Raw genomic sequence first — 14293 nt, 5'->3', positions numbered from 1 at the left:
GAGGGCTGGGAGGGCTGCGGTGCCCTCTGCTCCCAGGCCGTTGCAGGGTGGGGATGGCACAGCCTGTGCCAGGTCAGCAGGCCGTGCCGCTGCCCCTCTGCCAGGAAGGGAGGGTTCCACCCTCGGGGGAAGATCTGGCAGCTCTTAGGACCGGTGATTCCCAGCATAACCCAGTGAGACATTCCTCTCCACATGTCAGGGGACGGCAGTGCAGCTGAGAGACAGGACATGTGTGCCCTGTCATGTTGTTGTGATTCACATTTTTGTCCTTTAGCGGCTTTTGATGTCACCTGGAATTGGCTGTTTCCTCTCTCTGCCGAGCCTGTCAGAGCTCCCTGGAGCTGGGGGTGGGATGAGCTCTGGGAATGTGAATCCAGAGGATGGCAAAGCAGGGAAAGAGTTTGTTCAAAGGAGAAGGTGAGCTCAGAGCAGAGCAGGGGAGGTACTGGTGGGGGTGCCATCCCAACCATCCCAACCCTGTGCATGAGGCAGATCCAGCTGGACTTGCAGCACTGTCCAGGTTTAGGCCTGGCACTTCTGGACAGATGTGGAACAGCTGGGGAGAGTCAAAAACCCCACCAGGAGTCCAGAAATGTCACTGGGAGGGGAAGCACTGGACAGATTGGGTTCCCTCACCCTAACTAGTGCTGTGCAGCCTTTTTGGATCTGGGGAGCTCAGCATTCCCAGCAGCAGGTGCCTTTATTGCTGTGTTTCACTGCATCCCTGGGGAATTGAGAAGGAACAGACAAGCCTGTTTCCCTCTCCTGCCTTTCCCAGGGGCCCACAGGCATTGTGAGCTGCAGGATGGAAATCAGCTGTCCCAGGAGAGGCTGGGGAGGAGGAAAATAGCGGGGTCTGAAGTAATGACAGGATGGATCTGACATGAACGGATGGATCTGACATCTGACGCTTCTGTCCAGGTTTTTTCCTAATCTGAAATACAGAAGTGTCATTTCTAGGACACTTTGGAAATGTTCAGTGGTGACAGAGCAGTGTGGTGATGTGTGAGGACGGGGCAGTGATGCCTGGAATGTCCAAGCTTCCCTTTTCTGTGCGGGTATTTGTGGTTCCCAGCTGGGAGGTGGCTTGGTTGGAGCTTTTGCTGGGGAGCTGGAGGGTCAGCAGTGTGACCAGGAATCCCAAACACGTGTGGGAAATCAGCATAATTTTCCAATAAAACATTTGTGGTTGGGAAAGGAAGGGAAGAACCCATGGGAAAAACTTAAATGCAGTCTTAGGGGCATCTTTTGTTCCTCTCTTCTTCCTGCTTGGGAAGCCCTTCAGATGGAATTGTTTAGGTAAGGCTGGACCAATGCCTGAGTGTAAAGAGAGCTCTGCAATAAGTCTGAAAGCCTGGGCAGCACTAACAGGGACAAAGTGATGACAGAGTGGGAGTAGAAGACTGTTGGATGGCAGGGAAGGGATGTGTGTCTCCAGAGGACTGTGCTGGTTTCAGGAAGGATGTCTTTGATTTGCAATATTTTGCCATCCTGCTGAAAACTCCCAGACTGCTGAGCTGGGCTTATAACTCTTCCTGCCTTGGCACTTGGTGGCATGAGCTGAATTCAGATAAAATGCACTTTTTCTGCCCTTACATTCTGCACCCTGTGTTCAGAGAGAAGCTGTGTGAGATGTGAATCATCCCCTTGCTGATGTTCTTGGGTGCACTGGCCTTTGATGAAGTCGTAGTTAATGGAATGACTCTGCATTATTTATTACCCAGAAGGCTTTGATGGGAGACTGGAGGTTAAGTTCAAGCTCTGAGCAGGTGAATATTTAGGGAAGCAAGGGTTAGATTTCTCCAGTGTGGAGGGGCTTTCCCTGTTTGCTCACTTAAATTGTGTGAGCAGGAGTCAGAGCTGGGCTGTGAGTAAACCACTCACTGTTCGGGATGGGCTGTAATGAGCTTGTAAACCACCGTGTAAGGAAGCCTCATTAGTGGCTGATAAATGATTCAAGCCAGTAAACATCGGGAAAAGGAATATTCAGACAGCAGATCAAACAGTGTTTAAAAAAAACCAAACTGGAGTGTCTGGGTTTGAGGAGTTTGATGCAGTGAAGGGAAGGGCTCTGGCCAGGGGGGTAGGGAGAGAAAATGGAGAATTTGCTGGTGTACCAGCAGGGTTGGTGTTTCCTGGTACTGCAGGCCAGGGTGGAATTGTGTTTGTGTGGCTGCAGGGTATGGATTGCAGTTTTCTTGGGGAAAGGTTTTTTATGTTCCTCTGTTTCGTGGAACAGGCGAGAACAACACGAAATAACAACAATTTCTGCCGAAGCCCCAATAAGTAAAGAAAATGGCAATACCCAAAACTCTGCTGCATTAGGGAGGAGACAGCCCTGTACCCTCAATAAATTGTGCTGCTGAGAGCCAGCCAGTGTGTGTGTGATGTTGGTATTTGTTCCTCCTGAGTTGTGCAGTGACCATGCATCAGCATTTGCTAAATTAGATTTCATTTCTGCTGAGGAACAAAGTGCATCAACTTAGATTTCCGAAGCACTTCAGAAACGAATTCAGTTTCCCTCTCTCTCAAGTGTTGCTTCCTTGGACATTTACCGTGGGGTGAACCCACACAGTTAAAATCCCTCCTGGCTTTTACACCCCCCCAATCCGGCCCGGGAGCTTTAAGGAGTTGAAAGTCGATGGAAGATGCTTTTCTGTACTCGTTTCCTTTGCACTTGGAGTGCCAGGCGGTGCCTCTGTTTGTTATTTACCTTCTGACAGCTGGAAGATTTGCAGGGGCACGATCTGAACGCTCAGGTTCATCTGAGTCTGGAGCTGCAGAAATTTTACATCGTGTGGTGAAACCCAGCAGGGTTTGGGGGGTGGTGGGGGGGGGGGTGCAGGAGCCAGGGCAGCTCCTCCTGGGTGCCTTATTTGGAGGAAATGATGGAATTCTGTTGCTGGGAATGAGGTGCCTCCTGTCAGACCTGAGGGTTGGAGAGAACGTGCCAGAAATTCTGGAGGAATGTTGTAAATGTTGTCCCCTGTCAAATAAAAAAACCCATCTGGAACTTTACAGCGCAGGCACCAGCACTGCCCTTTCAGATCTTCCTGCTTATTGCTGCTCCTGGGCCAAAGGGATGAAGAGAACTGTTTTTGCAATCTGCAGAGGGGAGAGTTGAGTGTTTTCCTCGTCGTGTAAGTTAAATTTTAGATAAGGTTTTGTCAGTCAGGCCTGAGCTGAACTAACTCAAAGCTGGCAGCAAATTACAGAATGCAGGAATTCTCCTGGGCCTCTCCCGGCTTCCTCGCCGTGCCTGCTGACTTCTTCCAGCAGTGTCCAATGTAAATGAAGATCTCTCCTCTTACAGCTGATGGGGAATAGATCATTTTTTCCCAGTTTGTCAGCTTTTGGGAAACCGTTCTTTTGTTTGCAATAAGCAGTTTTGTTTTATCTGCGTCCAGAGCTCCTCTGGGTCAACGTGCAGATATTGCAGCAGATTAATTTGATGGGTCTTAGAACTGTGACCTGTTTTTCTGTTCTTTTTTTTTCTTTTTTTTTTTTTTTTTTTTTGCTGGGTTTATGTCCATATTTCTGGCCTTCTGGCACAGTCACCACTTGTGCAAGGATGGGGTGAGTTTGTGTTGATCTTGGTTGCCTTCCACGTGGCCTTGGAAGGGTTTGGAATGTGGTGCCTCTGCCCTTGGATGTGTTTTCTGACCTTCTCACAGCCTTGGGAGCTTTGATCCCTTTGGGAGAACGGGGATATGGAGCCTCTTTGATTTCCCATTTTCCTCAAATTGTCCTGATGAACTTTCCTTTGGATTAAAGTAAGAAATGTGCAGGAGGGGCAGTTTCAGAATCCCCCCCCCCCGTTGCCTCCTGAGTGTCGCTCTGGTTGGAGGAAAGATGGTTCGGTGGAATTGGAGGAACCAAACTGGGGTCAATTTACCCCTCTGTGATCAACATGACCAGTCCTGTGCAGCTTCCTGGCACTGAGTTAATGTTCTTTTCAGTGAACTCCCCAACCAAATGGAGCTGAAGTGGAGGAGGGAGGTGGATTCCCCTCCGGAGAGGGGCAGGCGCCACGTGCTCTAAAAACGCAAACCACTCTGCCTGCCCTGCTTAAGGAATCCTTTGCCTCTCTCAGCGTTAATCCCAGGTGGCTTATGGGGCTGTCCTGCCTCTCATTGATATAATAAGCATGCTACAAAAAGATTCCCTGGGTAGTAAATAGGATGGACCGTTTTAGATTCATGAAGCTGTGAACTTCGTCTGGCAGAGAGAAGTTCCACCAAGCAGGTTTTTTTTGGTTTTTTTTTTTTTTTTTGCACCAAAGTAGGTCAATCTAATTATAATTGGCTTTAATGAGCACTACTCTGCAGTTCTTTACCTGTAGCTGGTTGGCACTCAGAAGTGCAAATGCCTTTGCAGCCTTTGAAAAAGGCAAGGAGAAATCAAAGAAGTAATTTCTACTCTAATTCATTTCAACTTGAAAGCCTCGGTTTATCCACACAGAGGGGAAGACAATCCAGCAGCAGTGGGAAAAGCCAAAGCAGAGCAGGGATCAGCAGCCACAGGATAAGGGTGAAAATGCTTTGTTTTCCCGTGTGAGGTTTACCCTGCAAACTGTCTGGAATGTGGCTTTGTGTGGAGGAGTTACTCCAGCAAAGCCAGAGAGGGTTGGACCAGTTTGAAGTGAAGTTTTTGTGCCTTTAAAGACATTCAGTGTGTTAGTGCAGGGAGAGGAAAACACTAAAGAGGAGAATTTGTCATTTAGGCTCTTCCCAAAGCACATTTATGTACCTGTTTCCCCAGAGAGAAGAAAATCTCATATATCCAGAAGTTGTACATGGTGGCAGTCGATCTTTATCTTGGGGATGGAGTGTTCCCAGGCTGTGGGGAAGGAAAATGGATTTGAGGGAGGTGTCAAGTGCTTAGCTGCTGGTGCAAGAGTGGGCTTTTGTTCTCAGAAGATGGAGCTCTTCAGAAATACTGATTGGAAGACATTTGCTGTGTGCTGAGCCTGCATGAGGAGCAGAAACCTCTCAGAAGGGGTGAGAGGAGTCAGCAACCTCAGAAGGCTGGGCCTGGCCAAGGATTTCTTTCCTGTGTGCCCTCAGCAGGTCTAAGAGGAGTATGGGGTGTTTCTGGTGATGGCTTTTACTCCAGATAACTATTCACAGAGTCACGGAATAGCTGGGGTTGGAAGGACCTCAAAGGATGGTTTGTTGGGTCAGGCTTTGGACTGTGTCCTGCTCTTTTTGGAGCCAGGACAAGTTGAATTCCTGATCTTTTGCCATTCAATTTTCATGCAGCCTTGCCCAGACAGGCTCATCTGGTGACTCAGCTCCTCGTTCTGTGTTAGGGCCATTATGGATTTTCAAGGTGAAGTTGGGGGGGTGTCTCACTGTCTGCACACTGGCCTTGTGTCTCTGTTCCAGGGTAATTAAGGGTGAAGGAGATCAGCAGCTTTGGCTTTGTCGCTGTGGCCTCGTGTTTGAGCCCCCCCAGCAGGGCCAGGCTCGTGCTCAGTCCCAAAATGCCCAGAGGACGATGAGGAACGTGCTGGATTTTGCTGTGGGCGGTGGGGGGGTTTTGAGGAGGGCTCTGTTCCCAGGAACAGGCAGCAGTCCTGCTGTTGTTACCCCACTGTGCCCCCCAGGCAGTGGGAGCAGGGATGGGGGCCTGGGTGTCCCTGCAGGGAGTTCCAAGGTGCATCTTTAGGTGTTGCCTTCCCCTGGCCCCACCAACCAACCAACCAACCCCCTGTGCTGTGCTCTGGTGTTCCATGTGTGTCTGCCACTGTCTGACTCGTGCTTTCTGTGTTCTCTCTCGCCAGCCCAGAACTGCAGCCACGTCCTGCAGGGCCCAAACGGGACGATACAGAGCCCAGGCTTTCCCTATGGATACCCCAATTATGCAAACTGCACGTGGACAATCACTGCCGAGGAGCAGAACAGGATACAGCTCGTTTTCCAGTCCTTTGCACTAGAGGAAGACTTTGATGTGCTCTCCATCTTCGATGGGCTGCCCCAGCAGGGCACTCTGAGGACGAGGTACCGTGCTCATTCCAGACATTCCTGGGTCGGATGTTTATGCTGCAATAAGCTGGGAGTGTTTTCTCCATGAGCAGCTCTTACAGTTGTTTTGATTTCTTATCTCTGATCGGGTTTGAGACGTTGCTCCGAAGGCCTGACAGGAATGATTTATCAGGAGTTCGTTCTGGGCATCCAGAGGAGTTAATTAGAAACTGGAGCAGGAGGAAAGCAGAGCTAATGTGCAGCTTCCCTCGGTGCCAGCGAGATTCTGGGAGTGGGAGGAGGGTGATGGGGCTCACTTACAGCTCTGCCAAGTGCTTTGAGAGTTTTCCCACCGAATTTGGGCTGTTCCTGCGCTCAGTCTGTGCAGCAGCTGGACAGGGGGGATATTCTCTCACATCCAGCCAAACTGTTGGATGCTCAGGAGTAAGCAGTTACTGACTGGTGTGGTTTAGGTAGGAAAATCTTCAGGGCTTTCTCGTATGAGACTTTCAGGTACCATCCTGTATGAATAGAAAGTGTTACGAGGGGCTGATTGTGAAAAAAAGAAAAATCCTGTGTTGCTTTGGGAGCAAATGTTTTATGGCACATCAGAGCTTGTGCAGTTGGAGGAGCTGTGATCCCAGAGCTGCAGGTCTGAGGCACAAGAGGGAATCAGCTCAGTGACATGGCTCTTGTTGCCTGATGGGGTGACTGATTGCAGCTGAAGCCTGACAGCAACACATCCAAAACCTCCCAGAAACAGCGGCAGCATCCGCTGTTAAAATCCTGGCAGGAGTTCTGGGGTCCTGGAAATCAGTTTGACTTCAAACCACTCGAGTTTAGGGCAAATCCATTGACCTCGGTGCCTTGTCTAACCCAGGTGGAAAAATCTGAGTTACACCCTGGTGAAAATCATCTCCTTATGCAGTGATTTCAGTTATGCAAATAAATCAGATCTTCATCTTGCAACTGTGCTTGAGAATCGCGTTAATTATGGGGCCTCATCATTTAATCAGGAGGTAGCAAAGTGCTCTTGCTTTGGGTATAATGTGAAGGGAGAAAATCTGGTATCAGACTGGGCTCAGGGAACTCGGTGTGGAACTCAGTTAGTGCTGCTCTGAGCTCCTCATCAGCATGGTCTGGTTGTAGACAGAAAGGGGCCACAGAACTCTGAGGTCCAGTGGGGTTCTGCCCTGGGAATCTGTGGCCCTGCACTGGGGGAAGGTGAGGGGACAGCTGAGGTGCTGCCTCTGTGTCCCAGGAAATGCGTTTTTTAGTAAGTACAGGAAAGGGAAATAAAGGGGGAAGATGAAAAGGTCCCGAGGAGGCTTTTGAGAGCACTTGGAGAGGACTCAGAAGAGCAAGCCAGATGTGGGCTCTTGCGTGATGGGCTCTTGCTTTCTTTCCCCTGGATGTTTCTGGGTCAGTGACTTCAAAACCTGCTCCCCTGGGCTGTTCCTTTGTTCAGCTGGAATTAGTGCTGGGACAATGCTCTTGGGGCATGTGGTTGAGTTCTTGGGGTGTCCAGTGCAGGCCCAGCAGTTGGACTTGATGATCCCTGTGGGTCCCTTCCAACTCAGGATATTCTGTGATAGTTTTTTTTTAATTTTTTTTTTTTTGTACATCAATCTCACTTCATTAAACTCTGTAACTCTTGCCTAACATTGTTTTGTTTTTTTTTTTTTTTTCCTTTTCTTTCTCCCTTCTCTCCCTTCTCCCCTGACTATCAATTTTGCTTTTTTTTTTTTTTCTTTTCCTGCCTGCTTTCCAAATGTACCCAATCCATCACGGGAGCGCGGCGCTGGAAGATGGATGGCCACGTGTCATTCATCAAAGCTCAGGCTGCCAGGAGGGGGGACCCAAAATGAGCTGTGAGCAAGGGCAGAACAAGGGAGAACTGCACTGCTTTGTTTCTCCCCCGCTCCTGAACTTGTGTTTTTGAGCAGCACTGATGTTTTTCAGCAGTTCTTGGTTGTCTGCTGTGTCCTCTTGGGAGAGGAGGAGGAGGATGGTGGTGGTGGTGGGGATGCTTTGAGCTGTCTCAATACCTGCTCTCCCTCTTAAGACTTGGATGTGTAAGAACTTCCTTGTTGTCCCACAGGGTCGTGTCCACCTGCAAGCTGGGCTAGTGGGAGGTGTCCCTGCCCATGGCAGGGGGTGGAATGAGCTGATCTTTATTGTCCCTCCCAACCCAGACCCCTCTGGGCTTCTGAGAAGGGGTTAATCACCCTGTTCCTCGTGTGCTGGCAAACACCCCGTTGTGTTGCAGTGTAATGTGGTGTGAAGGTTCCCTAATAGAATAAGAGCAGGCCTAATGCAATGAGGCATTTGCTAATAAACAGCTTTACTGGATATTAGGGAATTTGCGTGGCGTGTTTGTGATGAGTTTGTGAATATTAAATGTGGTTTGGAGGCCTAATTTAGACATCCAGGGCTGTTGTCATCGTTCAGTGCCGTGACTTTGCTTTGTGTGCTAAAACCAGGGCTTGTTTCCAAGTCCTGGCCTTCTCAGCTTCTCTCATCGTTTGGTTCTTGGAATCACAGACTGGTTTGGGTTGGATCATCCAGTGCCAACCCCCCTTCCACTAGCCCAGGGTGCTCCAACCTGGCCTTGGATGCTTCCAGGGGCAGCCACAGCCTCTCTGGGCAGTTCATCTCTCCCTGGAGCAGGAGATGGGGTTTGTAACGTCCCTTCAGTGCCTGTCCAGGACTCCCCCTTCCCTTCGGCAGAGTTTGTGCCCGTTCCACCGGACCCAACTTTCCCAAAAGCTCCATCCTTCGAGTTCCCAGCTCCTCTGAGCTGCTGTGGGGTCAGAAAGGCATGTGGAGACCTGATGTAACTCTGCACTTAGCCCAGAGCAGCCTTTCCCCGCTCCCATTGTGCCTTGATTGTGCCATTGTTGCGAGGTGGCTCCAATCAGGTCCCTCCCTGATTGCCTGGGCTCAGAAACTCGCCAGAGACCTGACTGAAATGTGAATACTGGCAGTTATTTCTGGATCCAAGATTGCTGTGGGATTTGGGAGCCTCTCTGCTCCTCCTGTGTCCCTGTGGTTCCGTGACACAACCGGAGAGCTGCTGACAAGAAAACCACGTGCCTCCTTCGAGCTTCCTCGGCTGCTGATGATTTGCAGGATGATTTTGATGTGAGAGCCTTCAGTTAGTTGTGGATTTCCCTGTTTGAAGTTTCAGGCTTGCACTCAAGATCCAGGGAAAACACATTTACGGTGCCTCTGTGAGTGGGTCAGTTCTGTGTTCCCAGTGGGCCCCAGTGAATTTACACTGCAAATGGAACTGGTCAACTTAGCAAATCAGATTTTTTTTTTTTTTTTCCCTTCCAGAGATGTTTAAAGTTACGCTTGAGAGCCCAAGGGACAGAATGTGGGATGTTTTTCCTCAAGTGTAAAGGTGCTGAGCAGTGGGTGATTCAGGATGTTACAACCCCGTGGGCTTCCCCTTCCAGCGTGTTGTGGGGAGGGAATTGTGTTGTCCTTTGCTGTTCAAACACAGTGTTTCAACGAGACTCAGGTTTATTTACCTAAGAAAATGTTTGTTTTAGCCTGTGGATCAAGAAAAGCAAGTCCTCACTGCAGGCAGACCCTCAGTAGTGCAGGTTGTGTTCCTGCAGCTCTTCCGAGGGGGTGAATATTTACCCAGCTGTGAGGAGGAGCCTTCCCATTAATTGTGGATAATTGTGCAGACATTCCCGAGTCTGCAGAGTGTGCAGGGATAGGGAATCATTCCTGAAATAGCTTTACATTCCAAGCAGAGCAATCCCTGCTGCTGGCTCTGTGACCCCCTTATCTCCCAACCCACATCCCACAGCGTCTCCTGGTCCAGTTGCTGTTCCTTGTTCCAGATCCTCATCCCTCTTCCCTGACAAGTGGCTGAAGAGTGAAGAGGAACTGCCATCCCTGTGCTGTGTATGCAGATAAAACCCAGATATTTGGCCACATTTAATTGACTGAAAGATTCAAGTATTTTGTTTGAACTTGGAACGATGAGATCCTTGTGATAAGAGTGGAATTATCTGCTGGGGTGACCTGTTTGCAGCTACACCAGGAATACCTGTGTCCTGCCTGCTTCTCCTCGATAACCTTTTAATTACTCCTTGAAAAATCAGCCTGGGTGACTTGGAGTTAATTACCAATCAAGAGCACCAAGCTTTTGATCTTAAAAAGAGCAGAAGGGAGGAGGAGAGAGAGAGAGAGGCAAAGGGAACAGGGAAGGAGAGAATTCCCCCCCACGTTCCTCTCCCTTGCACAGACACAAACTTGGGGTAAAAAAACATTCTGGGGTTCGAGACTGTTACAAGAAATTCCTGGAAATTCAAGAAATTCCCGCGTTTCCCAGCTGGGAACAGGCAGGACTTGTGTTGGGATTTTGTGTTGAGTCACCTCTGGGCCTGGGACATATCCCTTTGTCACTACCTCGTGTCTCCCAGCTGATCACAGAGTTCCTTTTGCTGAGGAGAAACGTAAATAAAGCCGAGGGCTCCTTAAATCCTTTTGTCACCTTTACTAAACTTCAGGATCCAGCCTCCCTCTCTCCCCCTCAGCAGAGCTCTTTGTCACTTCCCATTAACTCCCTTGGGAAAAAAAAAAACAAAAAACACCACAAAACCCACTTAAATTTGTGTTCTCTGCTTTGTAGAATAAAATCCACTTTTTTAATTTTTTTTTTTCCTGTTAAAGAGACTTGTTTGAGCTGCTCCAGCAGCGCCAGGACCTTTTGCCTGTTGTTTTGTTCTGAGGAAGTGCTGAGTGTTTAAACTTGCTCTGCGAGGTAATTGATGGAACCAGATCTGAAAGTCTGGGAGAGGTGATGGAGTTAATGCAACTGCAGCAGGGCTCTGCAATTTCCAGAGGCTCAATTCAATTTTTCCATATTTATTAGGAGAGGGTGTGCATCAGGATGAGTGGTAAAAGCAGATGATTGAATCCGAGTGGGAGCTTTTTTTTTTTTTCCCTGGCACCACGAGGAATGCTGTGGGCTCAGGAGGAGGCTGGGCACTGATGTCCTGCCAGTTCAGAGATGGAGGGGTGAGGGGATGGAGCTCTGTCCTCATTTAGGGCTCAAAGGACCTGCTTTCTCACCAGCTGTGGCTCCCCTCGCTGCGTTTAGGGGGTGTCTCTCGTTGGGCTTGAAGGTGTTGCCCTTCCTTTGGTTTCCAGAGTTGTTTTTGTTTTCCCTCAGTGGAGGGAAGGAAATTTTGAACCAAACCATGACCCCCCTGTGGTGTTTCTGATCTTCACATTCCAGGGAGAGAGGAGCAGGTTGCTGGTGACCCTTCCCAGGAGCACAAAGTCCTGCTCAGGGCCCAGAGGCTGCTCTGCTCCCTGGGCAAACCCCTTCTCCCAGAGTCACAGGATGCCCCTGGCCTGAGAACTTGTCTGTTTGTGCTGCTTTTCTTGCATTTCCAGTTGTTCTCTCTGCTCCTGGGCCGTAGGACACGGAAGGGCTGGTGTCAATGCCGGGGTATTCCCGACACCTCCACTGAGGCAACACTTGTTGTTGTTCACCACCTGCACCGTGTTTAGCAATAAATAAACCTTGTGTGATTTCAAGGACTTGTTTTTCCCATTTACTCGATTTCACACCCCTGATGACTTTGGGTTGGTGGTTTTTGTTTTTTTGGTTTTTTTTTTTTCCTGAGGAAAGACAGAAATAACCCAAATGTGCCAAGTTCTGAATTGAAGCCTCTGAGCCGTTCTTGGGTTTTATCCAAAGCTGCCTTTGTTTACTCCCAGTGTCAGCTCAGATTTGCCAGGGGGTTACTGGAATTTGATGAACTTTCCTGTGAATTGGTGGGTTTCTTTTTTTTTTTTTTTGGCTTGTCACAACAAGAGTGAAAACAGAGATGCCAGAGTTGGGGGGATATCATGGAATCGTGGAATGGTTTGGGTTGGAAGGGACCTTAAAGCTCATCCCATTCCACCCACCCCACGGCTGCCTGGGAACATCTTGGAAAAAGGAGCATGGAAGGGACAGGATAAACATAATAAATCACATCCAACTCCATGGGCTTCCTACTCTATTCCACTGTGTGGAAAATCAAATTTATTGAAATCTGATGCTCAGTACCTGTTCCCAGCTTGAGCCAGGAAGGCCTCATATATTTGAGCTGGCTGTGCTGGCTTTAGGCTCTATAAATAACACTTTTCTAGTGGGAATTGACCCAAACCCCGTTTTAAACGAGTCAAGAAATCCATCCAGGCTGGGATTTATGGGCTCTGTCACCGTCCCTCGAGACGGGGTTGGTTAATGAGGCTTTGTCAGTGGCAGAGGTAAGCAAAGGGCTCCCAGGCCTTGATGGATTGTGCTTGGCTTGGAAAAGGCAGGGAAGTGCAGTTGATTCCTGAACCCTGGGACAGAGAACTGTTTACAGAGCTCTGGATAAAAACTGATGGAAAAATGGAGGTGTGTATGTCACTGGGAGAGCCTGAGGGACAGACAAAGATGCTTATTTATGAGGGTTTTTTTCCCCTTTATGCTTGTTACTGCCTTGATAAGAGAAATATATATAATAACTGTGTCAGAGCCAATGGATTAGATTATTTAGGTGCAACTTAATTATCCAGCAGCTGAGCAGAGGGGATGGTGGGGATGGAATACAATGGCTGGTGAAATATGAACAGAGAATATCCAAGGAGTTACTGGTGCCTGCAACAAGGCTCTGCAGGTGTTTGCTCAATATCTGGTCATAGCTTGACTCCAAAACAAAGGCACTTTGGGCTTGAGCATAAATCAGTCCCAGAAGTTGAGTAGAATGTGAGCTGATCCTGCTGTTCTTGTGTCACTTCAGTTTCATTTTAAGCTGGTTGAGATATTTCTTTTTTGTTTTATCTTATTTTTTTGGTCCAGAGCATCATTTCAGCCTTCCAGGGGTGCAGATTAAAGGACAAGCGTCTCAGTGACACCAGCGAGCTCTGCCTTGCAGACACAAGTGGCTTTTCAGTGTGTGCGGTGTGGGAGCTGGGAGGGCTCTCAGATCATGCTCTGCTCGTTTTATTGATGATTAATGAGAGAGCCTTCGTGGTACCATGTTAATGAGGTTAGGGGAAAAAAAAAAAAAAAAGCTGATATCTCATTGTAATTGTGTTTTTCTTTAATAAATGCAGAGAAAAAGGGAGGAAAAACTAACAGAACCACCCAGGAAAAAAAAACCTGAGATCTGAGGTGGGATGGATTCCTTGGGGGGAAATTCCCAGATCTGTGACATTTGCTCTTTTGTTCTTGATGTAACTCCACGGGGCAGCCTGGGGGGACATCTGTGAGTGACCACTCTGGCTGTGTTTCCAGCTTCTCCCTGAGAGTTCAGTGTCCAGACATCCCTCCATCTGTGTTTCTGGAGGGGTTCTCCCTGCAGCAGCTGGCCTGCAGCACTCACACATCCCTCAGAGGATCAGGATCACCCCCCTGTGACCTGACCTGTTGTCCTGGGATGGTGCCCAGGTGCCAGGCTTGGCCCTTGGGGAGCTGTGTCATTTAAACTGCACACAGCAAAGAGAGAGAGAGAGAGAGAGGTTCATTTGATGGGAAATTTTCCTTAATAGGTGCCTTTAAATTACATGCAGGAAGAGCTCACTGAAGGATGGTGTAGTGTAATTTAATGCTGGGTTAAATGATACAATCCAATGCATTTTCATTAGATGTTCTGAGACACTTCTCCAGCATTTATGCTTTAAAGGCTGTTGGATTGCCAGCTGCAATAACTATTTTGATTGCAGCCTGAGCTGATGGTGGGCATCCTACCAGAAAAATAATGTGCTGGGGTTTAATTATGGCACCTGCACTCCAGAATGGGGGCCTGAGTCACTGTGTGTGGTACAGTTGTCCTGGATCCAGTGGGATGGGATAATGTGCAACAGATGGAGGGGAGAGTGAGGGAATGTTCTGGTTTAGGGCAAAAGAAGAGTTGAGTTGTGGGTTGGAGCTGCTGAGCAGGGCGGGCAGAGGGTCTTTGGCTGGTGCTCAACTCCTCTTGGGGGTGGATGGGACAGTTTTCCACCAGGGAGGGACTTTGTGGCGTTGGGGAGGATGGTGGAGCATCCAGAGGGGAGACAGGAAAGGTCCTTTGAGGGGCTGAGGGAGCTGGGGGGGCTCAGCCTGGAGAAAAGGAGGTTCAGGGGGGACCTTCTGGCTCTGCAATCCCTGACAGGAGGGGGGAGCCGGGGGGAGTCGGGCTCTGCTCCCAGGGAACGGGGACAGGAGGAGAGGGAACGGCCTCCGCTGTGCCAGGGGAGGGGCAGGTTGGACATCAGGAGGAATTTCCCCATGGAAAGGGTTGTTAAACGTGTGCAGGGGCTGCCTCAGTTCTCACAAACCT

General features: G+C 49.1%; 1 protein-coding gene across 1 annotated transcript in view; it reads left to right on the top strand.

Annotated features, from left to right (window-relative positions):
* LOC114067664 (CUB and sushi domain-containing protein 2-like) overlaps window positions 1-14293 on the top strand; it is a 54383-nt gene that overhangs the window by 12147 nt on the left and 27943 nt on the right. The window contains exon 3 of the mRNA XM_027903254.1: window positions 5786-6002. Within this exon, the coding sequence (XP_027759055.1) occupies window positions 5786-6002 (217 nt within the window). The remainder of the gene's footprint in view (window positions 1-5785; window positions 6003-14293) is intronic.

Source organism: Empidonax traillii, unplaced genomic scaffold (genome assembly GCF_003031625.1).
Source record: "Empidonax traillii isolate 1590-97213 ecotype Southwest subspecies unplaced genomic scaffold, ASM303162v1 scaffold950:size228733, whole genome shotgun sequence".
NCBI classification, from domain to species: Eukaryota; Metazoa; Chordata; class Aves; order Passeriformes; family Tyrannidae; genus Empidonax; species Empidonax traillii.
This window is presented reverse-complemented; position numbering and strand designations above follow the sequence as displayed.